At 40.3% G+C, this 27,697-nt stretch overlaps 1 protein-coding gene across 7 annotated transcripts in view; it reads right to left on the bottom strand.

Annotated features, from left to right (window-relative positions):
* The window catches only part of LOC131236868 (pre-mRNA-processing protein 40C), a 58,040-nt gene that overhangs the window by 15,948 nt on the left and 14,395 nt on the right, over nucleotides 1-27,697 (bottom strand). For 4 of the 7 annotated variants that reach the window (XR_009166929.1, XR_009166930.1, XM_058234372.1 and 1 more), the window contains exons 2-13: nucleotides 27,360-27,654; nucleotides 27,032-27,187; nucleotides 26,659-26,919; nucleotides 25,674-26,337; nucleotides 25,411-25,580; nucleotides 25,265-25,302; nucleotides 21,977-22,055; nucleotides 19,568-20,038; nucleotides 19,144-19,227; nucleotides 2,179-2,319; nucleotides 1,914-2,020; nucleotides 1,624-1,747 (exon numbers count right to left, since the gene is read on the bottom strand). Coding sequence is in view for 5 of the 7 variants with exons in the window: in XM_058234372.1 (XP_058090355.1) it covers nucleotides 1,624-1,747; nucleotides 1,914-2,020; nucleotides 2,179-2,319; nucleotides 19,144-19,227; nucleotides 19,568-20,038; nucleotides 21,977-22,055; nucleotides 25,265-25,302; nucleotides 25,411-25,580; nucleotides 25,674-26,337; nucleotides 26,659-26,919; nucleotides 27,032-27,187; nucleotides 27,360-27,647 (2,583 nt within the window). In the remaining 2 variants the exon portion in view is untranslated. Of the gene's footprint in view, nucleotides 1-1,623; nucleotides 1,748-1,913; nucleotides 2,021-2,178; nucleotides 2,320-19,143; nucleotides 19,228-19,567; nucleotides 20,039-21,976; nucleotides 22,056-25,264; nucleotides 25,303-25,410; nucleotides 25,581-25,673; nucleotides 26,338-26,658; nucleotides 26,920-27,003; nucleotides 27,188-27,359; nucleotides 27,676-27,697 lie in introns of those variants that run through there. The other 3 variants (XM_058234374.1, XM_058234373.1, XM_058234376.1) reach the window with 3 other exon arrangements.

Raw genomic sequence — 27,697 nt, 5'->3', positions numbered from 1 at the left:
AAGCAGAAAACAGATGACAATAGGGTGAAACAATTTCTAACAAAAAGCAAATGGTGTCAGACACACACCATCTTTTGCCGTTGAGTGGCCATAGAGTTAGCTTTCCTCACATCCCAGGAAAACAGAATATTTAGCCTCAAAACAAACTCCCTAGTACCGTTTCATGACTTGTGCTTACCAAAGCAATGTGGTTTCTTTCCTTCTTATTTTTTTAAAGGAAAAAAAAAAACAATATAGTTAGTCCTCATTGATATTTAATTAAAAATATCAATACATAACACTCAAAAAAAAATTGATATAAGTAATGAATATGCATAGAAAAGCATTTGATATTTTTTTAGAAGTTGTAAGATAAATACTAGGGAAGAGAAGTCAGCAGCCTTGCCATTTGCATTCCAATATGTGGCTTGCAGAGACTTGTGCAAACTGAACCAAACAACCACTCGCTTTAAGATGTATCTCACCTTCTCAAGTCACTAACTCCTTGAGAATCATGTGCCACTCTGTGGAAGTATGGTCTTCCCTGTACTTATCATGCACAGCCAATAAAGAGCGATCAAGACATGCACAAGCACAAGAAATCAGATCTCACAGACTTCAGGGGCGTACATGAAACACAGGCAATGGCTCCCTGCAGTTTTAGTTTGTCAAAGCTGAGTGCGTGACAAGCGCAGGAAGATAAAAAGCTTCTATTTCATCCCCAAAAGAATATAATTTGAGCATTGATTTGGGCTTCCCTAGTCACAGGCATAGCTCCCATGCTACACTGATACTTCAATATGTGTGCATAATCATGTCCAACACACCCAACACATGAGCAGTAACTGAGGTCTGAGAGGTGTGTGTGTGTGATGGATAGCATTGCTTTATTGAAGAAGGGAGAGAGAACCACCACTGCTTTATTGAAGAAAGACAACTAAAATGGTACAAGGCCCAACACAAATAGCCACTCGCTGGATAGAAGTTAAAAACAAAAAAGCAAAAATGTGTAACCTTTCAGCTAGATCACAGATTCAAAGGGCTTCTTAGCCCATTAACTACTCTAGAACCCAAGAGATACATGTGCCATACGAAGGAAACACATGTTGAGCAGATGAAATCTGTAACTGCATATGAGTCCATCTAGATGACTGCAAAAAGGTTTTAAGTGGGTACATATCATGTCCATAAAAGACATGATCTCACATGCTGAAGTAAAAATCTACACGAGTCTCGTGAGTTGCTTTCACGTATCAATACATGACTAGAATTTTTTTTCTATTTTGGATGATCAACTGTCTGAACAGTACAGACCACACACAGAGTCGGATGAAAGCAGCATCAATGACACAGGCAAAGAAACCACATTGATTGTTACTATTTTTGGAAATTCCTCTACAATAATAAAGTGATTTACCAGGAGTACCAGATATGAGAATAATACACATGATACAACTGGACTCATTTAAAATATGGTGAAAATCAGAAAGTGGATGGCAGTCTCTTCGAGTTCCACAGTATATTTTTATTTATTTAAATGAAAGGGTCAAATCTACCATAAGAAGGAAATAAAACTATGAATTAAGTTTCAGATTTTCACAAAAACTATATTTCAACTGAGATCTGAACAAAGAAGGAACCTACCCTGGACCAGCGGCTGGTTGTATTTATATCTTCTTTCTCTCGAAGCATGGACTTGAAACTAGAGACAGCAGCTGTACGTATTGCCCGAAGCTTTTCTTCAGCAGCCTTTTTCAGAGGAAGAACCCTGTTTGTACATCCACAAATATATTTCAACATGACCAGGTGAAAAAGAAAGAAAAAAGAAAAGAAAACTGAGGTTCTTTATATCAACGGAACTGTTTTGACCTTTTTCTTTTTTCTTTTAAAGGTACTATATTTGACAATTAAACGCTTATCTATTAAATACGTACCTTTCATTTAACAAAAGCTCCCGCTCCTTGCGATCCAATGTCTCAAATCTTGGGTCATGGCCCCATTTTCTTTTGAATGTTTGATAGTCAATTTTGTGATCAATATCCTAATGGGTGCAACAGCTGAATGATATTAATACTGTCGTAACTGGTAAGAAACCAAGCTATTCAAAATTCCAAGCCCACATTTCTACCAGGAAATTGTCAGCAAAATCATAAGTGGTAAAAAAAAAAACTGTAATAAATAATAAGGTCATAAGATAACCTCTGAAGCTTCCTCTAGCAACTGTTTGAAACCCTCTATTGCAGCCTTCTGAGCTGCTCGTTTTTCCTTGCGCTCCTCTTCAGCTCGTGTCCGGACATAGTGTTCAAATAAGGCTCTACGAGCACTATAACCCGGAACAGCCTGCATCAAAAGGAAATCCTAATAAGGAGCAATGACAATGGAACTCCTTTGAACAGTACATGTCCACTTGAGACTTCCAGGATGCACAAAATAGAAATCTGGAAGCATCAATATACACTACTGAGGGAATAAAAATACAAAAATATGAATATTAAGAAAAATGGCATATCAATAGTCATCACTAATGACTAGCAATAAAAGATCAGGACATCAAATTGTGAAATGACCAGCATTAAAGACAGTATAATCTTTGAATTAAAGGAGCCCAATTGCTTTGTGGCTTCTAATGAAAACATGTGAACCTTTTCTTCTCAAGTAATTGCCTACATCAGGTCCTTGTATTGAAAAACTACGGCCCTGGTAGTTATCTTGTTCTTCTTTCTTCTATACCCGGAAGGATTATAAAATTTCCATAGTTTGGAGTGGGGGTAAAGTTTGCAAGCCTTATGATGAGGGAGGGGCTAGCATTAAAGAATTTTAAGTGATGAACCTGGCTCTTTTAGGAAAATGGCTGCAGCGCTTTGGGATGGAGAGGGGAGCCCTTTGGAGGGAGGTTATCGCAAGCAAATATGGGTGCTGCAAAGGATGGTGGTGGACCAAGGATTCCTCGCTATATAGGGCATCGGCGGTGTGGAAAGGGATATATGGGGTGAAAGCCAAATTCAAGGAAGGTATGGGCTTTGTCTATGGGAATGGGGAGAAGATTTGCTTTTGGAAAGATGTTTATGTAGAGAATGTTCATTGTGTCTATTTCTTGTTTGTGCTTGTTCAGTGTTTGGTACCCCTGCGAAGTACCCTATTGTAACTTTAGTTGTATAATAAAGTGTTGTGTGGTATGGGAGCCCTAACTCAGGAACCACCTTTACCTCCAAACCTCTCTCCCCCCTTCTCTCTCTCTTTTTTCCCTCAAATCTTCTCTCCTTTACTTGGTATCAGAGCTCCGGGACCTCTCAGTGATTGAAGCTACAAGGGTTTGCTAACATCAGCAACTGTACTGCTTACATCAGCAAGTGTACATACGGTATGCACTGTTTTGCATCGTGACAAACATGATCTGATAGAGTTTTATTTTAGAGATTTATGGTGATTTTTACAGGATTTTTGGGGTTGATCTAAGATGTTTTTGGGCCATTTTTCAAGTTGAGTGGAAAACCCCCGATTCATCGATTTTTCGTGATCTCTCCCAAATCAATAAGAGTTTTTCGGGGGATTTCTCTCTAGGGTTGGCCGATTTTTCTTGGTTAATACATCCATGGAAGTTTTTTATAAAAAAAAATCTTGGGAAGGATTTTTGTGTTTTTCGGCTCGTTTAGAGGTGCGGCTCCACCATTTTTGGCACCCGAGGCCCCTCGATATACACCGCAGGTCTGGTGTATACTTTTTATATTCTTCTTTCACTTTATGGCTATGGGTTGGGTCTGTGCAAATCTTTTGGTGATGCTTCCTGCTGTTATTATTATTATTTATTTATTTATTTTTATATTTTTTGAGTTTTTCCTTCCTTTCTGAACATGTGGCCAATTGTTTGGACCCTCGGTTGTGTGGCAATTTGCCTTGCGTTGGCTTGTGACTGTCCTTGTTTTCTACTATCTTCCATTATTGTCATCTTCTTATAGATTAGTGTCTGTGGACTATATGGATGACAAAATATCTTCTGAATCGGGTGTGGAGCCTTTAGATTTGCACCCCTTGTTGATTACCATTGTCAAGTTGAATGGTAATAAAAATTATTTTTGGGAAGAAGAGATAGACACACCTACATAATGGATGATGCTCCAGACCCTACATATGGAAATTACAAAATGTGGACCAAGGAGAAGTACCAAGTCATGGCTTGGTTACTTAATAGTATGGATCTGCCCGTCAGTAATTTTGTTATGTTTTTATCGTCAGCCAAAAAGATATGGGACACTCTACGTGACATGTATTCAGAAGCAAGGAATTTATCAATGGTCTTTAAGTTGATTTCAGACATTGAAAGGTTCCAACAAGATTCTCAATCTTTTATGGAGTACTTTGCACCCTTTGAGGTATCTGGAATGAATTAGATCTCTGTCATCCTTCTTTCGTTAGAGAGCAAGAAAGATTATGATCTCGTTCGTAAACAACGGGAAGAAACTCAAAGCATGTTGTTCCTTCCTGGCCTTGATTTTGAATTTAAAGGTGTTCATGAGCAGATTATTGTGATGGATCCTCTTCCTCCTTTGTCTGCGATTTATGCTATGGTTCAGCATGTTCCTACCTCCACTACATCAACCTTGGTATCATCTGATAACTCAGCATATGCAATTGGTGACCGGCCTTCTTTCAATCCTACATCAAGAGTACCCGGGAGTGGCCGTGATGTTGGATACAGTCACCAAGGTTGGGGTCATGCTATCGATCGTGGTGGCTACCGTGGTCGAAGTGGACGTGATACATCTCGTAGTTAAATACATTGTGGGTCGTCCATCCTAAGCAAGCGCATTGTTGGCTAGTCGTGCACCTTTTGATATCGATCCAACCTTGCAACCTCCACTTGGAGAACTTCAAGGGAAGTCTCCTTCAGGTGATACTGTTCTCGTTTCCCGAGAGATCTATGATGCCTTCATGCGATTCCATACTCATGATAATCCTGAGGTTTCCAGAACCAATGTAACCCGGTCAAGTACTGCTCTCCATGTGTCCTCTTCTCATTCGCCCTGGGTCATTGACTTTAAAGCCTCCTCTCACGTGATTGGTAAGCTTCTCCTGTTTAATTCGTATCTTCCTTCTACTCAGTCACATTTTGTCATGGTTGTGGATGGAAACCAAGCCCCTGTATCTGGGACCGGTATCATTAAGCTTTCTTCTTCCTTGCATTTGTCATCGGTTCTACATATTCCTAGTTTTCCTCTTAATCTATTATTTATTAGTTCTTTTATGAAATCTTTGAATTGTACAGTAAGATTCTTTCCCTCTCATTGTGTGTTTCAGGACCTTTAGACGAAGAGGATGATTGGTGGGGGCCATGAATGTGACAACATTTACTTTCTGAATGATGCAACTACCATATAAGCTAGTGTTTTATCCTTAGATAGGGAGTCCGTGTCTAGATGGCATTGCCGCTTAGGGCACTCATCCTTGTCTAGATTAAAGCTCTTATTTCCTTCAATCTCTGTATCTAAACCCTTATGTTGTGAGACTTGTGAGTTCTGCAAACATCATGGGATTGTCCTTCCTCCTAGTTCATTTGACAGGAAACCTAGACCTTTTGAGCTTGTCCACTCCGATGTTTGGGGCCTTGTGCCTGTTGTCTCTCTTTTTGGATATAAGTATTTTGTCACATTTATTGATGATTGTACTTGAATGATATGGGTGTATTTTCTAAAGTCTAAACATGAAGTGTTTAATAAGTTTAAAATAATTTACAATGCGGTGATTACCCAATTTTAATGTTATATCAAAGTTCTTCACTTTTACAATGGGGTCAAGTACTTGTTGCATGCCTTTCTGTCTTTCTTGCAGGACCATGGAATTTTGTCTCGCACTTCGTGTCCTCGAACTTCTCAACAAAGTGTAGCTGAGTGAAAGAATCACGATCTTCTTGAAGTCACCCCATGCTCTCTTACTTGGTATGAGTATGCCTAAACATTTTTTGGGATGATGCTTTGTTTACTGCTGTATTTCTAATTAATCGAATCCCATCTCGAATATTGTCTTACAAGTCTTCATTTGAAATTTTGCATCCACACGATAAACCCTTTCCTTTACCCCTAAAGTTTTTGGATGCATATGCTTTGTTCAAATTCTCGACAGAACTAATAACAAGTTGAGTCCATGGGCCACAAAATGTGTCTTCTTAGGTTACTCTATATCACAAAAGGAGTACAAATGTTATGACCCTCGTACCAACAAGAGATATGTATCCGCCGATGTGACATTCTTTAAAGACATTCCATGCTTTTCTAATGAAGGGAGATCTTTACATAGTCCTCTTCTAAATCAGGGAGAGCATGTGGAATCTATCTCCATAACCCTTTTCATCTCGTCTTGATGATGATCCCACTCCGTCTGTTTCAATGCCCATTCTTGTGTATCATTGACGGACTAAATCCTCCACTGCTCAGCTGCCCATCATCTCATCTGCTTTTGTTGGTGGTTCAGGTATGCGTTCTTTGTCTCCTGATGATGATCCTCTTATTTGCCTTACGTAAGCCTACCTACTTATCTACTAAGCACCCCATTAGCAATTCTGTTTCATACCACCGTCTTTCACCTTCATTTCAATCCTTTGCAGCTTCATTATCCTCTACTATTATTTCATGTAACTTGAAGGAAGCTATGAGCAGTCCTGACTGGACTAAGGCTATGATGGATGAAATGTAGGCATTGGAAAAGAACGGGACTTGAGAGTTAGTTCCCTTACCTAACGGCAAACAAACAATTGGTTGTCGGTGGGTCTATACCATCAAGTACATTCCTGATGGTTCTATCAATCGGTATAAGGCCATGCTAGTTGCAAAGAGATATACTCAGACATATGGCATAGACTACTTTGAGACATTCTCTCATGTGGCTAAGCTTAACTCGGTTCATGTGGTTATCTCCTTGACAGTCAATTTATCTTAGCCCATATTTCATCTCGATGTGAAGAATGCCTTCTTGCATGGCGATCTCACCAAGGAGGTTTATATGGATCAACCCCCAGGCTTCTCTGTGGCTTCTAACAAACGCCTTGTGTGTCAGTTTAAGAAGTCCATTTATGGTCTCAAGCAGTCCCCACGTGCCTGGTTCGATAAATTCAGTCGTGCTCTCCTAGATTTTGGATTTATGCGCAGTCAAGCCGATCACTCCCTCGTCATCTGTCGTCGGCCTACTAGGATCATGGTGTTGATTATTTATGTAAGATGACATCGTGTTGTCTAGTGATGACACTGAGGCGATGGTGCAACTTAAATCTTTTCTTGAGACTCGATTTGAGATAAAAGACCTAGGCACTCTTCGGCATTTTCTCAGCATAAAAGTTACTTGGTCTAAATATGGGATTGTGCTCTCCCAAAGGAAATATGCTCTTGATCTTCTCTCCGAAACTGGGATGCTAGGATGTAAGCCTATTACCACGCCTATGGATCCTACTTACAAAATTAATCTTGATGGTGATGAGCTCCTCTCTGATCCTGGGATGTATAGGCAGTTGATTGGCAGACTCATCTATCTTACTATTACTCGGCCAGATCTCTCGCGTGTTGTGGGAGTTGTAAGTCAATTCATGCATTGTCCTCGGACCACACATGTAACTGCAGCGTATTGTATTCTCAAGTATCTCAAGTCCTCCCCAGGAAAAGGTTTACTTTTTCAACCGCATGGTCATCTTCATCTGTTTGGATATTTTAATGCCGATTGTGCTGAAAGTTCACATGATCAATGTTCTACGTCTGGGTACTGCATGTTCATAAGTGGCAACCTTGTCACTTAGAAGAGCAAGAAATAGTCTGTCATGGCGAGATATTCCGTTCAAGCTAAGTATCGGGCAATGGCCTGTGTGACATGTGAACTTATTTGGCTTCGGACCCTCTTACAGGAACTTGGTTATTCTCCTTCGACTCTTATTCCTTTGCATTGTGACAACTAGGTTGCCATTCATATTGCTAGCAATCTAGTGTTCCATGAGTGCACAAAACACATTGAGATTGACTATCATTTCATTCGGAAGAAAGTTGTTGAGAAGGAAATTTCTAATCCTTTCCTTCGTTCTGGGGACCAGTTGGCCAATGTTCTTACCAAATCTCTTAGCAGGGATGCTCTTCTCCGTATCTGTGGCAAGTTAGACACGATCAATATCTATGCTCCAACTCAAGGGGGAGTGTAGAGAATGTTTCCTTATATGTCTAGTTCTTGTTGGTGCTTGTTCGGTGTTTGGTACTCCTACGGAGTACCCTATTGTAACTTTAGTTGTATAATAAAGTGTTGTGTGTTGGTGTGGGAGCCGTAACTCGCGAACCACCTTTTTTCTCCAAACCTCTCTCTCTCTCTCTCTCTCTCTCTCTCTCTCTCTCTCTCTCTCTCTCTCTCTCTCTCTCTCTCTCTCTCTCTCTCTCTCTCTTCTTTTCCCTTAAATCTTCTCTCCTCTACTGTTTGAAGGTGTGATTTACCCTTACATATCAGATTTCCATTGACGGCTCGTCTTGTGCCGGATCACAATATAATAGTTGCTAGATGCTACTCTATTTGTGGAGGATATGTGGTTTGGACTCCGTCGTGTCATTGAAATCTCTAGGACAATGAAGTGGCCAAATTTATCACCTCTTTTAGAGTATTTACATCTATGTTGCCTCTGAAGTGAGGAGAACAACAAGATGGTGTGGGTTAAAGATAAATCGGGACAGTTATCGGCTCGATCATTCTATTCCATGCTTCAAAAGAGGGAATGAAGAATGCTCAAATTGGTCACGTGTGGGTTTTTTTTTTTGAAAGACGAGGAATATTATTAGGCAAAATCCAAAAGAAGAAAAGAAGCAAAATGAATAGCAAAAACTACCAAAAAATAAAAAAAACACGAGCTCCAAAGCTCAAAACCCAACCATAGGAAATCAAGAGCCCACTCCTTGATGAACTAAAAGACTTTACAAAGAACCCCTTTTCTCTTCAACCGTTTAACCAGATGCCCCATAGGGCAGCAAGTAAAACAAGTTTCCATCTTTTCCTTCCAAGCTTCCCTCCACCCCTAATGTCCCAAGACCCAAGATGCCCATCAATAGAATAGGGCACAACCCAATAAACTTTCGCCTGTGGTAGGATTTCATTCCACACAATGGAGGCAAGGGAGTAGTGGAGAAGAAGGTGATCAATCGATTCTGCATCAACGAGATAGAGGATACAAACGGCCTCTCTTCTAAAGGTTGTCAATTGTGAAGATGCGATTCCTACCCGCCAACTTGGCAAAAGCCGCAATCTTCAAGGAGGACCCATAAGACCACACCGGACCCATACAACTAGTAGAAGCTTGATCCTCAGGGGAGGAGAGGATATCGTAGAAAGATTTCACGAGACTGCTCTAGACCTCTCATGGCTCCAAACAATTGTATAAGCCACCCCAGGGTCAACCATGAAACCCTACACATGAGAAAAGAGAGCAAATAACTCCTCTATTTCCCCACACTCCAAATTTCTATGGAATGGGAAAGTCCACACACCAGTAGATGACAGGGTGTATCATGGTGTTCCTTTGAAGATAATGGCCTTTGGATGGTTAGTGGGTAGGAAATAAAAAATAAAAAAAATTGACCATCGAATCTTCAAAAGCGATCAATGATCATCCCAAATATATGCCTAATGTGCATGTCTTTTACCAAATCTATTGACCATCTTTTTATCCACTTGCCCATTCAAGAGAAGACTGTGGTTAGTTGTCCATAAAAGTTTCAAACTAGTGTGGTCCATGCCGTTTGCCATTGGGGATCTTCTAATGGCTTGGTATGGCGCGACTTTCCAAAAGGAAGTTAAAGTTCTACAGAGACTAGCATTTTTGGCTTGTTTATGGTTGATTTGGGGGGAGAGAAATGGTAGATATTTCCATAATGAATGTAACAGGGAGGAGCGAGTAGTTTGTAGAGCTTTAGCTCTTGTAAATGAGTCGGGAATAAGCCTGAGATGCTTACAAAAGCTGTAATTTGCTTTTTGCTTTTTTGCTTTTTGTTTTTGGCTTGTATTCAGTGCTACCTCAGCGCCTCTTTTCATTTTAATGAAAGTTTCTATTACCTTCCTAAGAAATTTTTTTATGAAAACAGTCTCATGATTTAGATAATTTGGGATCAGTAATATTGCCACACATATTGTTTTGTTAGCTTTTCTTTTCTCTGACCGAAAACTAAATTTATAAAGAAATTAAGAATCCATTATTGTGATCGATTACCTGTCCCACCATGATATGTGCGGTCCTGATAATTGTAAATATAATAAAGCTAAGATTGATGGCCAAGAAGTGCCCCAAAATGACAGTTTCAGTATCTTGGGTCCATATTTCGGGAGAACAAAGAGATTGCGAAGGATGTGTTGCTCATCGAATTAGAGCTGGGTGGATGAAAAGGAGATGTAATTCTAGAGTCTTATGTGATCACCAAATACTAATCAAACTAAAAGAGATTTTGTATGAAAGCTGTCAGACCACCCATGCTTTATGACAGAACGTTGGTGGTCAAGGAACAACATTTTCATAGAACGTAGCTGAAATGAGTATGTTGAAATGGATGACCGATGAGATGAGGACATATTTTGCCATTCAGGGGAACTCAGGAGTAGCCCCAATAGGCAATATGATGGGGAAGGCAAAGTTAGATGATTTTGCCATGTAAATTAGAGACCAAAAATTGCACCAGTTAGGAGTGAGGAGAAAGCCCAAGCCCAAAAGGACAAGGGTGGAGGTAGAATAGATTTGATGACTATGTTTTTAATTGAGAAATGGTCCTTGATAGTGTGAAACAAGATTCATGTAGCTGGACCCAATTAGTTGGGATAAAGGCTTAAATGAGGTTTGATGAAATGAAAGGGATGAATGCACAACAAATACATTAAAAAATATGCAGCACGAGAAGCAATAGCTACAAATATCCTAAATGACATGCAAAGTGGGTGCCAAAACCTGTCAACTTGCAATGATCATCCTCATCAACTAATCATTGTATACATGCAAAAGGCATCTCCAATCTCTATAAAGGGATGGCAGCTTTCAATGAAGGTGAGAAATAATAGCATCTAGTCCAGATGCACAAACATAGGATGAGAAATGAACAAGTCACATCACTGTCGCCAAATACAAACACACACACACACAATTCTGACAATGGGGTTGCTGATTGGAACAATCTTCTACCATAACCCAAGACAAGGTTGGTGCTTTTTTTTTTTTGTTAGCTTGTTAGTACACCCCACTGTCAGTTCACACTTCACTGTTAGCCACCCTCACTAGGGAATCGATACCAAGACCTCAGTGTTGAAACGAGGTATCTTTCACTCAGTCTACCACTTGAGCTATGGATCAGGGTGTACACAAGGTTGGTGCTTACTACTACCATACTCGGCAGCAATTCTCTTTATCAGTATATGGCCCTCGAGGTTTCTATCAAGATATTAGAGGAGAGGTCATGTTATTAGGTAATTTATAAGTTCATTTTTAAAGTAGGTTTCATTAAGGTCTTGTTTGGGTTTCATGAAATGAAAAGGAAAGAAAACATTTTTTTCCCCATGAAACTAACTTTCCATTGTTTGTCAAGCCTTTCTTTGTGGAATTTGTGAAAAACATCTTTTCCCATTTTATACCTTTGTTGGAAAATAAACAAATTTGTTTTCCTACCTCCAACCCTAAGAAAAGCATTTAAACAAATTTATCCATGGTTAAACCCAAATGTACCGCCACCATTCATCTTCAATCACATAACATCTACCAATGTGCCAAATAAGCCTTTCATTATGCCCCACGTGTGCCACTATGTACCATGTCCCAATGTGCCACATATACTGCCATCCATCTTCTCTTGCATCCCACATGTGCTAATGTGCCACATGTGCAACCATACTTCTCTTGCGCCTCACATGTGCTAATGTGCCACATGTACCACCATACATCTTCTCTAGCACCCCACATGCACCAATGTGCCACATGTGCCATCGTCCATCTTCAATTGCTTCAAATACACCACATGTTCCAAAGGTGCCAATGTGCACAAGTTTTGCCATATAGCTTTAAGCAGACACATTTATCAAATGTGTCAATGCATGTATTGTGCTATCATATGGCTTCAAGCGCCCAAATATGCCACGTATGCCACATGTTCATTGTCCATCCTCAAGCATCCCACATGTGCCACATATGCTAATCCGACACAAGCCAGTGATTACCTAGCAATTTTTCCTAAGATTTTGTTTTTTTTTAGAGAGATATAATGGCAAAAAAATTATTAGAAAAGCAACAAAACGACATAAAAATTTAGAAGCCTAAAAAGGAAAAGAACAATCTTTCAAAAACGTCTACATAGTGACCCCACCCCACAACATAGAGCATCACTCTCGTTCCTTTCACCCCATAAAGCCCAAAGACCAGCCAACAAGCATAATCTCCAAGGAGCCCGAGTCTACTTCTGGAGGCTCACTTCATACAAAGCCATAAACATCATCCAATTAAATTCGACCTTGTCTAGTCGATGTTAAAACTCATAAAAATGCCACACCATAATTTATACATATACCAACAATGGAAAAATGTGTGATTGACCAATTCAGTGTCTGTTGTGCACTTAGAGAAACATCGGGAATCACCATAGATCGTTTCTAAAGATTATCTACCTTCAAGACCTTTTCCCTACCAACTAGCCATGCTAACACCACTACCTTTGGAGGGGCCCCACAAAACCACACGTGCCTCATATTCGCAATATTGCCATCCCTCCTTTAGGCTTGAAGCAAAAAATAAAAGGACCGGACAAAGAAGCTCCTAAATCTATCCTTCCACCAAATCATCCTATCTTGCTATTCACACACCAGAGTACAATGCTAAACATAATCTAGAAGTAAAACAAACTCTACCTCTTCGTCCCAGAGGTGCTTGCGACACAGAGGGACCCATGTAACAAACCTGCTAGTCTAAGTGAAACACCTCGCAATCTTAATATTACAGTCCATTGAAAGACATGCAATTCTCAGGAACACAACTTGTGGAGGCGTCTCGTCGATCCATACATCCTTCAAAAAACATTTTTTCTCCCCGCTACCAGGGGAAAAACTGACTCCCTCAAAAGAAAGTTAGATTTCAGACAAGAGATCCCTTTCCATATAACCGAGGTTCTATACAGGGAAGATCTCTAGTGCACCACCCCTCATCCTAGCATTCCATGCTTACTAGTGATTGTCTCTCACCATAATGCACGCTCCTCCATCGTAAACCTCCACAACCACTTCCCTAGAAGAGTGAGATTCCTCGACCCTAAATATCTAATGCCCGCCCACTTTCTTCATAAGACTCATGCACCTCCCCCAAACTTAATAAGTGGGAACCTTTTCCTCTCTTCTCAGCCATGCAGTAAGAACTCCCGTCGCAACCTTTCCAACCTAGCCAACACTGACTTCGAGCATCTAAATAATTACATGAAATATAAGCACAAGTCTAACAAAGCAGCTAGATGAGGGGGATTTGACTCCAAAAGATAGGAATCGGCTCTTCCATCTAGATAACTTTATTTCGAACCTTTCCACTACTTCATCCCAAAGATGTTTAGCCAGCTTCCTAATACACAATGGTAGCCCAAGATAACTTGAGGGAAATGAACCCGCCACACAACCAAAGATACCCGCCATTCACTCATCATCCTCCCTAGCCATTTGAATGCCCAACATCTCTCTCTTGGCAATATTAACTCTTAGCCCCAATAAGACTCCAAAGCACCTTGTGATCATTCTTAGCTTCTCTACCATGGTAGCATTGGCTTCACACAATAGAATTGTATCGTCAACAAACTGATGATGGGATACTAGAGGGCTTGTTCTGTCGACACAAAAGCCACAAAACAAACCAACCTCCTACCCCCGTTCCAGCATCCTGCCCAAAGCTTTGGCCATCACCAAAAAAAGGAAGGATGAAAGCAACTCACCTTGCCTCACACCTCTCGAATTTTTAAAGAATACCTTCAAAGATGCATTGATCAAAACCAAGAACTTAATTGATTTACCACACTCCCTCGTCCACCCCCTCGAAAAACTCTAACATAAAGTTCAACACACACCCTTTGAGAACCTTCCCAAAATACCTAGAACACCAAAGGGAAACCATCCGACCCTAGGGCTTTGTCTCTTCCCAAAGAATTAACAACAGCCTTTACTTCGTCTTCAAAAAACGATTTCTCAAGCAAGTCCACGTCTTCACTCAACAAGCAACTAACATTTAGGATGTCCAACTTTAGGCTTCTCCATCACTTTGTTAACAACATCTCTTATAAAACTCAACCACTACTTAACAATTTTTTTTCTTTATCATCTGCCCTCTCTTCCACCACTACAATATTGCTTATCTTGTTTCCTCTGGCTCGAGCACTTTGTGATGCTATGAAAAAATCTAGTATTCTTATCGCCTCCTTTAACCAAGAGGCTCATGAATGTTGCCTCCACTTAATGTCTTCTTCCTTTAAGCGGCTCGAGCCAAACAATAAATTTGAAAAAAAAAAAAACTAAAATTTTAGGAAAATCTTGTTGAAAAAACAAACAAGAAAAAATGTTTTCTTTCCACAGTTTCCTAGAAATAAGGTTTCCTGAGAAATATTATTACCTTTCCTATGCTTTCCACGAATCCAAATGGGCCCTAATTAAAAATAAAAATAAAAATAAAAACAAGTTTTTGGCAATAAGTTTTCCCATAAGATGCATTTAAACCGTAACCTTTGTGTTAAAACCATTTTTTTTTTTTTTGGGTGATGATTTTGATATTGGAGACATTTTCTATAGACATTCATTAAGCGTTGTTGAGTTACACATGAGAGAGAAAACACGCTGCTTTGAAGAGACTTTTATTAATATGGGTTCAAATAAACATTCTGAGTTGTGGTCTGGCACAAGCCCTTAATTACATTCGGTAGAAATATCCTTAATTCTAAGGCGAAGACCAAGAGAATAAGACTGCTTGCATAGCATAAAAGAAAATTAAGTAATGCATGCATGTGCCTTGACCAGAGACCCATCCTATTCAAAGTGTCCAAATCACTGGCCGAGGGGCATTCTTAGTGTCAAGGGAATGATTAGCCTTAGCATTTGTCCCATGTAGCAAAATAAAGGACATGCATGTTGCCTTCACGGCAAGATCAGGGTATCCCGAGAGCATACGAGAATTGGACTATCATCTGAATAAGTAAAAAGATGCGCTCGCGCAGCTTCCCCTTATGACTAGCCAGTATCGGGTCTCAAATGCATGGTTGAACGAAGGTTGGCATAGGGCTATATGGAGATGAGAGTAAAGGGTATGTGACAAGCAGCATAGGGCCATGTCAGGTACGAGTTAGACAACGTAGTGTTGTGCCATGCGAGAGACGGGGAGCTCTGGGCTGTCTAGGTAGGCAGGGAGTGTAGGGTTTTGTTTATATAGGTAGGGAGCTCGTAATCGTGTCTGTGTAAGCAGTGCAGTACTATGTTTATGCAATATGATAATTATATCATTGTGTGGCACTACCTATGATGGTAGTTCAACCAACATTTGACCAGGCACTAGGTATACCCCCGATTTGAGCCAAGTAGCTCTAGACATTTGTCTCCATTCGATTTCTACCTCCTTTAGCCAATTACTATAATCGATCGATAATTCAGCCCTTTCGGCTTTCTCTTCCTTCAATAGCTCTCTACCCTCTCCCTTTATGTCCAAAATTTGAATATCCCTAAGAATAATACCCACTTCTAATTCTGGCTTCCTAAATATCCCTCTTCCACCCATTGATCTTTTCTTTGAGCATTTTGAGCTTCTAGAGAATTTGAACCCCACAAATCCTTCCACCTCAAAGGAAGACCACCATCCCCTCACTAACTCGTGAAAACCTTCAACTTCGAGCCACAGTAACTCAAACTTAAAAGGTCTAGGGCCCCAATTATTTTCGAATATCTCCAATAAAACCAAACAGTGATCAAAGACAAGACCTTTGCTACACCAATGGGTACCTTTCCACCCAAGAAGATGACACCAAAAATCCGTTGAGCTTTGACATTGCAACCCTCTCTTGACCGTGGTCTACATGAACTTGACATCAACCATTGGGATGTTCACAAGCTCATTTCTAAACATCCATTCGGAAAAGTCCCCCATGCTTCACGTAATGAGATCTCTATTCAGCTTCTCAAAAGTGAAAGTTGGCAATGTTAAAGTCTCCCCCAACGCACCACGACAGTTGCCATCTAGCATGGACCGAGTCAAACTCATCCCAAAACAGTGGCCTCAACATTGGCTGATTCAGGCCCTACACCGCTATGAATGACCACTTAAATCCTGAAGGCACCTCTTACAACACCACCGAAATAGAGAAATGACCACTCCACCAATTCTCGTCAATCCATAGCTTTGAACCCCATGTAACCGCTATACCCCCCGCAGAAACCACCATATCAAAAGCTACCCAATCATTGCTCCCTCCTCCTCTGGATAGAATCCACCAACTTTTGATCAACAAACTGAAAATTGGTCTCTTGCAACACAATCAGTTGGGCCTTAAACCGCTTACGAACATCGCTTACCTTAAATCGCTTCCACCTACACCCTAACCCCCTCAAATTCCAACTTAAGAACTTCATAGCTTCTTTCAACAATATGGAAACGAAGCATGAAAGAAAATCATATAAGCGCACCTAGATTAACTCTTCTCCTCTTGACACCTAACAATCTCATCTTTAGACATATATAACAGACTATCATAAAAGAAGTCTCCTCCAGCCAACATGTTTTCACCTCCCCATCATTCTCCATCTGAATTGACATGGATCTTTTATTTAGTCCCCCAACCATTATTGGTAAGCTCTAAATTCCCCAACGAGTCTCAATCCACTCTTCAGCCTCCTTGCCAAGATATCATCATTTGCTAGAGTCCCCACCAAACACTTCTCCAATTATCTTTATGCTCCGTCCTGCGAGGCCACCAATCTATCTGTTCACCTTCATAGCCCTAACCCCTCTACCCCTCCATATGCTTTTAGGCATGGCATCTTGATTGGAGGTGGGCGAAACCCTAAGGCCTGCCAGCTCCGTGCACCCCTTGGATGTTCCCCTGGTGCTCCTCCCCTTTTTCGTCCCCCCCTTCCTTCCATGAACGGAAAATCGTTGAAGGACACTAACCATTATACTAACGTGGTTGATGGCATCCTTGATCTAGTGAATGCCCCAAACACGTGGTTGATGGCATCCTTAATGCTAGACCCCCATCACCCCCTCCATGAAGATTTGCGATGCTACCTCTAAGGCCGTTCATGAGACATTGATCTTCATTGATCCCAGAAGTCACTTGCAGCGAAGTAACATTCAAAGCATCCAACAGATCCCTGACACAAGCCAAAGCACCCATCACATAGCTATTCCCCACTGCAGTTTCAGCATCAGAGGGAATCTTGACCACAACCTGAGAATTGCACCCAACACTGGTCATAAAAGCACAAACCTCTGCCACTGCAACTGCATCAGAGGACCCCTCCTTGGGTTCAAGAAGGCTTCATCTACCTACAGCGGAGGAAGACCCAGAGACGACAATGGGAAAGGCGAACTCGAGGTAATGAGATAGCCTTTAGACATAAAGTCATCGCACGTGTGGGAGAACAAGTTGTCCCGCATACAATCCAAAACATAAGGCATGGACCACTATCGTACTCTGCAACAATTATCTTCATCAGTAAATGGCCATCAAAGTTTCAATGAAGATATCAAAGGAGAGGCCATTTTATGAGGGAATCACAAGTCATTTATTTACAACGATTTTTTCAAGTATATCCCAGATGTAACCCTCTAGTTATGGTTTTCCAAAGTTTGAGTTGGAACCCAATCAAGCGCTCGGAGTTGTGGAATCCCCCCTCTAGTGAATACTTTCAAGCACAATTTTCATCGTTGCTCACTCAGCAATACAGGTCCTATGGGCTTCAAGGGCATCTTTAGAGACCACAGGGGAGAGATTCATTTGTGTTAATCTAGGCTAGCATATGTTAGGACATCGAATTTTGCCGAAGCACGAGTTGTTACACACTGTCTCATATTCCTTCCTTCTTGCAACTTGCATCCCCTAATTGTGGAAGGAGATTCGAGGATGGCCCTGGGTTGGTTGTCAATAAGTCAATCCCCGGGGGAATATGCCAACATTCTGGAGGGGTTAGACATTTGAGAGAGTTGGCCATAGTGTCCTTCTCTCGATTACCTTCTTAATGGCCCTCTCTTTGTCGATGTTAACCCTCACATTCACGAACTTGACCAATCTCTCATCAAAGACCTCTAGTCTCCCCAAACAGCCTCCCACCAACCTCATCAATGAGGGAAACGAAGCATGAAAGAAGAAAATCGTATAAGCTTACCATATTAACTCTTTTACTCTTAACACCTAACAATCTGATCTTTCGACAATATATAATGGACTATCATAAAAGAAGTCTCCTCTGGCCAGCATTTTTTTCACCTCCCCATCATTCTCCATTTGAATCGACATGGATCTTTTATTCAGCCCCCCAAACATTATTGGTAAGCTCTAAATTCCCCAATGTGTCTCAATCCACTCTTCAACCTCCTTGCCGAGATATCATCACTTGCTAGGATCCCCACCAAAAACTTCTCCAAGTATCTTTGTGTCCCTCTCTCTCGTGCTCTCTCTCTCTCAAGGATTTGTCGTAGTATGTGTCTGCTTCATCAAACTGACAGAATTGGCATGCACTTAGCATATTTCAAAAATTAACAAGAAGAATATAACACTAAATGGAACAGATACAATTACTCCCAATTGCCATGCCAGAGGAATTATCCCAAGCATCATGCAAAACATTTAAATGATTTTGGTGATTGGGACAGGACAACTGTAGGTCAGCAAGCTTATCTATCCATCACGCTAACTTCGGCCAAAAGTACAAACACAACCATATCATAATCACTAAACATTCATGGTGCAATATTATTCATGATTATGACAAACAAGAGCATGAGGGTGGTAACATCTAGAAAATGGAACCGGCAGAGGACAAGAAAAATAAAGACAAGAAATCCATCCCGTCTCAAGTGGGCATAACATATGGGTCGAACAAACCTGTTCAATGGAGTTCCAGTTGTACGAAAGGCCCAAAATTCCCGTACAAAGTAATTCATAACCTTTAGACTCAACAAACCTTAAAACGGGGGTCAAATAATATCTTCGGCAGTTCCTTTTCCCACTTTGAGAATGGTGCCACTCCTCGTTCTTTAAGCATCTCCTGCGGAATTGAAAACACATAACAAAATTGCATTATGCATATTTAGATTCCAAGTAAAATAATAATAAATTATTAAGCCTACAAGATATGAATTATTGATGCCAAATGTCAAATTTTGCAGATCTAATTTCTTATCAAACTAAGATTATCTTGAACTAGGGAATATTCACAGTTTGGAACAACTTATGGGTGCCATTCCAGTTCAAAGCAATATTTTTTTTACCGGCCACAGTAAAACTTCATAGATATAGAAAATAAGGTACATCATCCAACTTGCTGGTCGCCTGAGTGCACTTAATGGATGAATCTTATAGAAAAAGTAAGAAGCAATCAAAGGTACCTTGAACTGGATAATACACTCCTCCTTAGTGGGTCCGCTGTCCACATCATCTGAATCTGATGAGGAATCTGACATGTTTCCATCCCCATTAGCATCTTTCAGTTTGTCTTTGCTATTCTCACTCTGCTGGCCCTTTGTTGTGGCCTCAACTGATTTTGGGCCATTTAAATCTGGCATGGAAGGTGCAGATGAAGACGGAAGAGGTGATGAAGCAGCAGGAGCACCGGCATCCTGTAGCTTTTTTTTAATCAAATCCAAAGCAGATGAAGACACAGGACCACCTGAAGTTCTAAGAGCTATGGCATCACGACCACCTGTGTTAACAGAAGGAGCGCTCAAACTAACAGGAGCGTATCCTTTATCTGCGAGTGCACTAGCATTTTGTACTGAAGCTGCATTTGCCTTCAAAGATTCACTTTCCTGTTTCTTTCTCATTTCTGCAACCTCCAATGGCACTTGCCAGCTACTTACCTGAATAGGGGAACAAAGCATGCACAAGCTGTCAAAGGTCATCAACAAACCACAACAAAAATTAAAAGGCAGACCAAGTTGCTAAGATGATCATCAAAAATTACCATTTAAATTTAAATATGAGTGATGCCCACTAAAAACTTAGTGGTGGTAGCTAGGTTTTTAAATTGCTCATCAGGTTTATGACAGATGTTGCAGACATGCAAAAGTGACAGAATGAGGAGTTTAAACTAATTATAAGAATTGAAGTTTTCCAGAATATTCCATGTCCCACAACAATAATAGAATCAGCTATTCATGTATATTGGGTAACATTAGATAAGGAAAGTAACTACATAAATAGTCTCATAATCTTCTTTTTTTATGAGATAAAATAGTCTCATATTAATCTAGGCGGCTGTTCTGTGCAAGTTTGACATGAAGTGGGTTTCTCTAGCTGTGGTGAAAGAGATTATTTAATCCTGCATGACAACAACTTTGGGGAGTTGTGGGTCAAGTTCTTTGGCAAATGATCCTGTATGCAGCTTTCAACCATATGTTGGAGCAAGACAGCAGAATATTCTATGTAAAGCAAGGCCTCTGAATCTGATAATCAATAACATGTTTAGTTCTATTTTCTCTTTGGCTAATGTTCAGAAGGAATTTAGTGGAATTACTTGACAAATGTTACAGCCAGGCTGGAGAGAGGTGCTTCAGTGCAGAGAAGTGCTCCTAAGATCATGGCCATTGGCCAATTGGAAAGCTCCACCATTTGGTCACATTAAGGTGAATTTTGATGGGATTTCTTGGGGTAATCTGGGGCCATCCAACATGGGAGGTATAATCCACGATTGGAATGGTAGTTTGATTGTCGAGTTCTCAAGGCCTATTGGAATATGGATTCCAATTGTGAAAGCTGCAGTGTTGCTCCAAGATTATAAAATAGCAAGGAAATTGCTTCGGGCCCTATTACTTTCAAGGATGACTCTAACAGCACGATATCTTGAGTCAATGTATAGGCTACAAAGACTCCCAACATTCCATCATTCAGCCCTTTTTTTATCCTACTTCGTGTGACAGTTGTCACAGCTAATCTGACTTGACACTTAGAGGTGATAAAAACTTGCAAAAGAAAACCCTAAAAGCCTCCCCAGCAGCTGTCTTAAGTTGTGCAAACTGGACTGAGTTTTAGAGAAGAAAAAAAATACTAATATAACTATATAATACAGCTTCTGCAAGAGCCTCTGTAATAGAGGCATCAGCTTTGGGCTGATGTCATCATGGCATCAACAACAGTTTCGGCCATCCAAACTTGGACCATGTTCTCCATTTTCCGCTATTGAGTGCTTCATTATTGAATATAATGGGCCCACTTCCAATTCCCAGTGTTCCCACAGTTTGATGCCCAGTTCTGTCCATGAGTCCTCTTCTTTTCATATTCAAATCTGCACTAATAGCCTTACCCCAGCTACCCAACGAGACATCACTACATCAAATTTTAAATGGCTCCACATGTATGACACCGACACATGCTTGCATCTGAGTTGACACAGGTGCCAATCTGTGTCCAAAGCTCCATAAATCTTAAAAAACATAGTAAACTCTGATGCTTTGCCTCTGTTAAAACTTAAAAACTCCTGCAAGCAATTTTGGTAGGCATAAGCACTCATGATAATCCAACACAGCTTTCTTTGAAGCATGATTAAAGCATATTAATGGAAGGAAATTCTATTCTCCATGTATCTGCAGTGAAATTTTTAGAGATCCTGTTCTGTAAAATGAAGGAAACAATAACGAGGCTAATGCAATCTTTCAAAATAATAATAATAATAATAATGCTAATGTAATCTTTCAAAATAATAATAATAATAATAAGGCTAATGTTATCTTTCAAAAAATAATAATAATAATAAGGCTAATGTAACTTAGATGCAACGGAAAAGTCAGAATTGAAGATACCTTGTTCCTGGTGTTGTAATAGTACTTTTTGCCATCATTTGTGGTGACTAATACCCAATCTGTACCAGCTAACTTCTCCCTGAGCAAGCAAAGACAAGATACAATTAAGAAACAAAACAATGCAAGGTTTCCCTCTGTCATAGCATATGTCACCTTAGTAAGAGAAATGACAACCAAAAGAAACAGTAACTACAATTTCCTGTTAAACAACAACAAAAAAAAATAAAAAAAAAATAAAAAATAAAAAAAAAAAAATTACAATTTCCCATTCATGGAGGAGAATATATAGAAAAAGAAACTAAGCAATGGAGTATGGAACAGAAAGCTTTTATCACCTATGTCTGAAGAATGCATTCACGAAGAATCATGCACACCACGAACATGGCATTGGTTGAAGCTTAGTCCAAGAAAATGTCCAAAGAGAGCTGTTTTATTGTTGTGCTAATTTATCATGTTCTTTTACTTTATTGTGGGTAAAAAGCAAAGATCAACACTGGTGTCCTCACGTTCAAGCTGCTAGGACACATTACAAAACAGAAACATTTTAAAAGAAAAGATCTTCTCCACATCCAAGGGTACGCAAAGAATTACTAGAGAATTACTAGTCGTGTGCTATCCATTTAAGATGATGAGATTAGCATTATAATGGAAGCACAAAATGAAAGAGTACATAGTACTGAATGAGAAGCTTTTTTTTGTAAATGATAACCATGAATTAATATAGAGTTTGTATGCTTCTATAAATTCTGAAATACAGTGGTAGAGTTGTAACAACAGAGAGTAATACATATGATAGACGCTAGATAGATTGGTCATCATCATCTAAGCCTCATCCCAACCAATTGGGATCAGCCACACGAATCCTATTTCGCCATTCAACTCTATAAGGACCACATCCTCAGTTAAACCATAAGTCATCAAATCTTTTCATACAAACTCCATCCACGTCCTTTTGGGCCTTCCCCTTGCCCTTTTAGAGCCTTCAACTTGAACCATTTCACTCCTAACCAATGCAGTTCTCAATCACTGTTTTACACAGCCAAACCATCTAAAGACTACTTTACCTCATCATATTACCTATTGGATATTGACAGTTGTATCTGTTTTTTTTTTTTTAAAGCTCACTAGCGAATATAAGACTCCTTTTGGAAGTGACATCCCATTCATCTGTTTTTGTCTTTGCACTTGCATGTACGTGAACATAGATATAACATATGCATCATGGTGGGGCCCAACTGTTAAAAGGTTGAGTTTTGCTCAATTTCTGAGGTGCAATTCGGACTTTAAAGCAAACAGCCGACCTTGGCCAATAATTACTAATTTACCACCATTTTGCATGCAATTACAGCTATAACCAAACAGGCCCTTACCATTACAGGATACCTTGCAGCAGTCCCAAGCCAACGTAAAGGAGGATTGATGCATATGGGCAGCTGGCCGTAAAACTTTTGCAAAAAATAAAATGAAATTTCCTGTTGGAATATGAACAGTAGAAAAGATTCATAAAGGTGACTCGAATTGCTGAAACAAGGCTATGATGATCATAATGATGTAGAGACAACCAACACACATCTAATCATATCCAAATTTATATGGTGCTGTCATCTACTTCAAACACGTCTGTCCAATATTGTGTTAATGTCACAAGGTAAAGACTTGGGCATCATCACTACTGCTGTTTTCTCATAAAGTTAATAGAGACCTGCTTTGAATCTCCAAAATAACTTCGCGTTACTAGGCAGCCATCAACATATGTCTTGTTGGGGTGCACGAAGATCAATGATGATGCAAGAGATTATCTTGCTAAGAGTACTTATACCAACTTTGATTAGGGCAATTTATGCACTTCTTGTAAATTTTTCTTCTTATCAACAATTTAGTTACTCGTCAAAAATAAAAATACCAGATGTGCCCATGTATCCAAGAAGTGTGTATATCTAGTCAACTCTTCTTCTTCTTCTTCTTCTTCTTCTTCTTCTTCTTCTTCTTTTGCAGGGGGGCAACATTTTACAATTTGATGTACCTATTCATGCATACAGACTTCTTATCAAGAATCAAATTCTTAGCACATGTACGTGGATAGTCATGTCCTAGCTTGTAACATTTGTAACTATCATGTCAAGCACCACATCTATGTCAGATGCTGGGAGCCTTCATGGCTGTGCCCGTCGAAAATTATTCAGATAAAAAGATTTTCTTTTTCTTTTTCTTTTTTGATGTTGTGTAGGAATGGGAAGTAGTGTGCTCCATCCAAGGTGGTATCAAGTGCAATCCGTGACTTCTTAAATAATTGACCCAAGGCCCAAGGGACATCAACTTATATTCGATTATCCATGTGAATGAAACATAAGTACCACATGTAATGCCTGGAATCATTGACATCATCATCAAAGCCCTATCTCCACTAATTGGATTCACCTACATGAACCCTATTCCGCCATTCCACTCTATCAAGGACCATATCATCAGTTAAAACATAGATCATCAAATTTTTTCTTATTGCCTCCACCCATGTCCTTTTGGACCTGGCCCCTTGCCATTTTAAAGGCTTCAACTTGAACCAACTCACTCCTGACCAATGTAGTTCTTGATCACCATTGCACATGGCCAAACCATTTAGGTGCTACACCTAAATTCCCTCGAAAATGCATTCATTACTGAGTCTATCCTTCCTCATCCTGCCACTCATCCATCTCAACATCCTTGTTTCAGCTACAGTTGAATGTATTTGTTCATTGACTGCCAAATATTCCATACAGCATGACTGGTATTTTAGCTATCTTATAAAATCCCCCCTTCAGCTTGATTGGCGCCTAGTGATCACATAAAATTCCAGAAGCACTCCACCGCATCCACCCAGCTCTAATTCTAGGAGCAACATCCTTCTCAATCTCTCTGCTCTTGTGAATTATTGACCCGTGATATCAAAAATGGGCATTTTTAGGTATGTTGTGGTCAGCAGTCTTAACTGATTCCTCGTTTCTACCCTTAATGTTGCTAAATTGGATTTCATATACTCTATTTTAGTCCGACAGATTTTAATACCTTTAGATTCTAAAGTATCCATCCATAGATCTGAAAATAATACGAGGAACAAATTTTAGTAAACATTAAAGATATGAAGAAGAAATATACTTGGTAACAAAATAATAACATAGGAAATGAAGAAAAGAACCAATTGAATATAGTCCAATGGTTAATTTCTCCCTTCAGATTACGGAATGAAACCAGGAAAAGGAAGGTCAATTAACAGCTCTAGGGATATCAGTAGAAGCACAGAGCACATACGACGAAACTGGAGTTGAGTGAGTTGTGACTTTGTCTGGCTGCAAAGAACACAAGAAAAACCATTCACTACAGTCATTTCCAGAAGTAATAGTTCGCACTGGCAATGAAGCTAGCGGTACTTAAAATTAATAAGTCTAGGTCCCAACCACCTCTCCCTTGAAACCGGCAGGCTTTTCGTACGTTGATTCTCCCGTGAGAGCATTATAGTAGTATACAGCTCCTGTTTCAGTCTTGTGTGCTGTCCATGTATCTGCATCTTCTTTCTTTGCAGTGTCACCATCCTTGTTGGTAAGGTCATTAGCTTGTTTATTCTGGTCTGCACGCCACCAATTAAGATTAATCAACATAATAAACTTCTAATCTATTAGGACTCATTATAATTTGACTTGAAAAATCAGCTCAAACATGCCTATGCCCGGTGGAGGTGATTGTGGTCGGCTTGAAGTCTGACCAGCTCCAATAATGGCTGGAGATGTTCCTCCAGGAGGTCCAATGAGGGAAACACCAGGAGGTTGTGAATCAGGTAAAGGTACGGAAGGAAGCGGCACGCCACGTATTTGCACTGGAAAGGGGCCAGGAAGGGGACCAGGATAAGGTACAAATGGGGGGCGCTGCAAACCACCCATTTGAGGGGGATGCAACCAAAGTGCCTGAGGGGGTGGAGTCATAGCAGGTAGAGAAGGATAAGGTGGATAGATTTGCTGCTGAACATTTTGCACAAGTGTCGGTGCAGTTGAATTTGGGGGAAATGATGCAGGAGATAGCATTGGTCTAAGAGATACAGAAGAATCCATGATAGCTGGCCGGACGGTATTAGCATTACCAGATGATAAAGGTGCTGATGAAGGCATCCCTGGGGGACCAGGTGTTCCAGGAGTTCCTGGCATTCCAGGGGGGGCAGGAAATGAAGGAGCAGTCTGCACCCACATAGATGATGTTGGATACATATTTGGAGGTACAGGGGGAATCATAGAAGAACTTGAGGAAGTATGGGCATGCAATACAATAGACTGAGTACTAGATGATGTTGGAAGGGCTGTGACAGCTTCAGGTGCAACAGCAGCAGAGGTATTCTGCAATCATCCAAAGAATCAATTCATTTATTTTGTCATATTGAATGCACAATCGAATTGAGTTGCAATAACTAGTTCAATTAAGTGAATCTAATCAAGTTGCAATTACCTAAGTATCCATAATAAGAAAGTACGCTCCGAAATGCATTTATATTTCTCGTAAGTCGCATTGGAACAAGATTTATTAGCAATCCGAGGGCTACTTCCTCATCATGAATACTAAGGAAGCTGATTACTTATTGATGTAATTATTGCAGTTCAATTCAACAGGACATTGAAAAGCAGACTTAGGAATAAAGGATAGTGTGTAAAAAAACATACAGAGTTGGAAGACGAAGTTTTAGGTGAAGCTTCAGCTGTGGCAGGTAACTGTGAGCTCCCGCTAAAAGAAAAGCCTGCTGCAATTGATGGGTGTCCTCTTGGAACTGGGTAAGGAGGCTGCAATGGAGCTGCCATATTTTGGGGAAATTTTCCAGGAACAAATTGATTAGCGTGTCCTGATTGCCCAGGTGCTGGAGGTTGCAAGGATGCTGCAGTTGTTGGGGTAAGCTTTCCCCCTTGTGAGTTACCTGGAGCGGTGGCCTGGAATGCAATAGAAATGAAGATTACGGAGAATACTAACTCTAGTGGAAATATTTGAAGTTACAGATATATCAGAAATCCGACCTTCCATGAAAAAGCACATGAGCCTTACAGTGCTAGATTGAGGCTGCGGCTGCTGACTGCTTGCAGCACCAACATTAGCTTGTGACGCGATATTGTATGAAAATGATGGTCCAGTTGCTGAAGATTGACCAGGAACTGGGGGTTGAAGAGCTGCTGCAGAAGTGGGTGGATTTAACTTTAACACCTGCACGAGAATAATCATTATCGCCACCTTTTTTTCCAATCAGCAACCATCATCGTCATCATTATGGCCTTCCCAACTATTTGGAATCAGCTTTAGAATCATTTTATTCAAATAAAATTGCAAGACGAAGAAATCAACAAACAAATTATATAGATGAGTAGAATAAAAGAACCTGAGAACTAGCTGGAGTAGATGGAGATTGTTGGGAACTTCCTGATGCAGTGTTAGCCTTGGGCATCACACCGTAAGAGAAGGAAGGCACAGGGACTGCAAAGCCTGGAGTGGTGGCAAATTTTGCTCGAACAGATTCTTGTGATGGCTCCGTTGTAGTGTCATTGGGACCTCCAGGAGTTGGGGGGCCTGCAGGTGGAGCCGAGGGACCAGTAACTGGAGTTTGAGGACTGACAGGTGGTCCCGAAATCGGTGCTTGAGGGGTTGCTCCAGGAGCCGGCAAGGACATGGCTTATCTGATGCAGCATGAGATAAGGCTAAGGTAACAAGACAATCCAT

The sequence above is a fragment of the Magnolia sinica genome, chromosome 2 (genome assembly GCF_029962835.1).
Source record: "Magnolia sinica isolate HGM2019 chromosome 2, MsV1, whole genome shotgun sequence".
Classification (NCBI taxonomy): domain Eukaryota; kingdom Viridiplantae; phylum Streptophyta; class Magnoliopsida; order Magnoliales; family Magnoliaceae; genus Magnolia; species Magnolia sinica.
The sequence above is the reverse complement of the archived record's forward strand: the minus strand, read 5'-3'. Positions and strand labels throughout refer to the sequence as shown.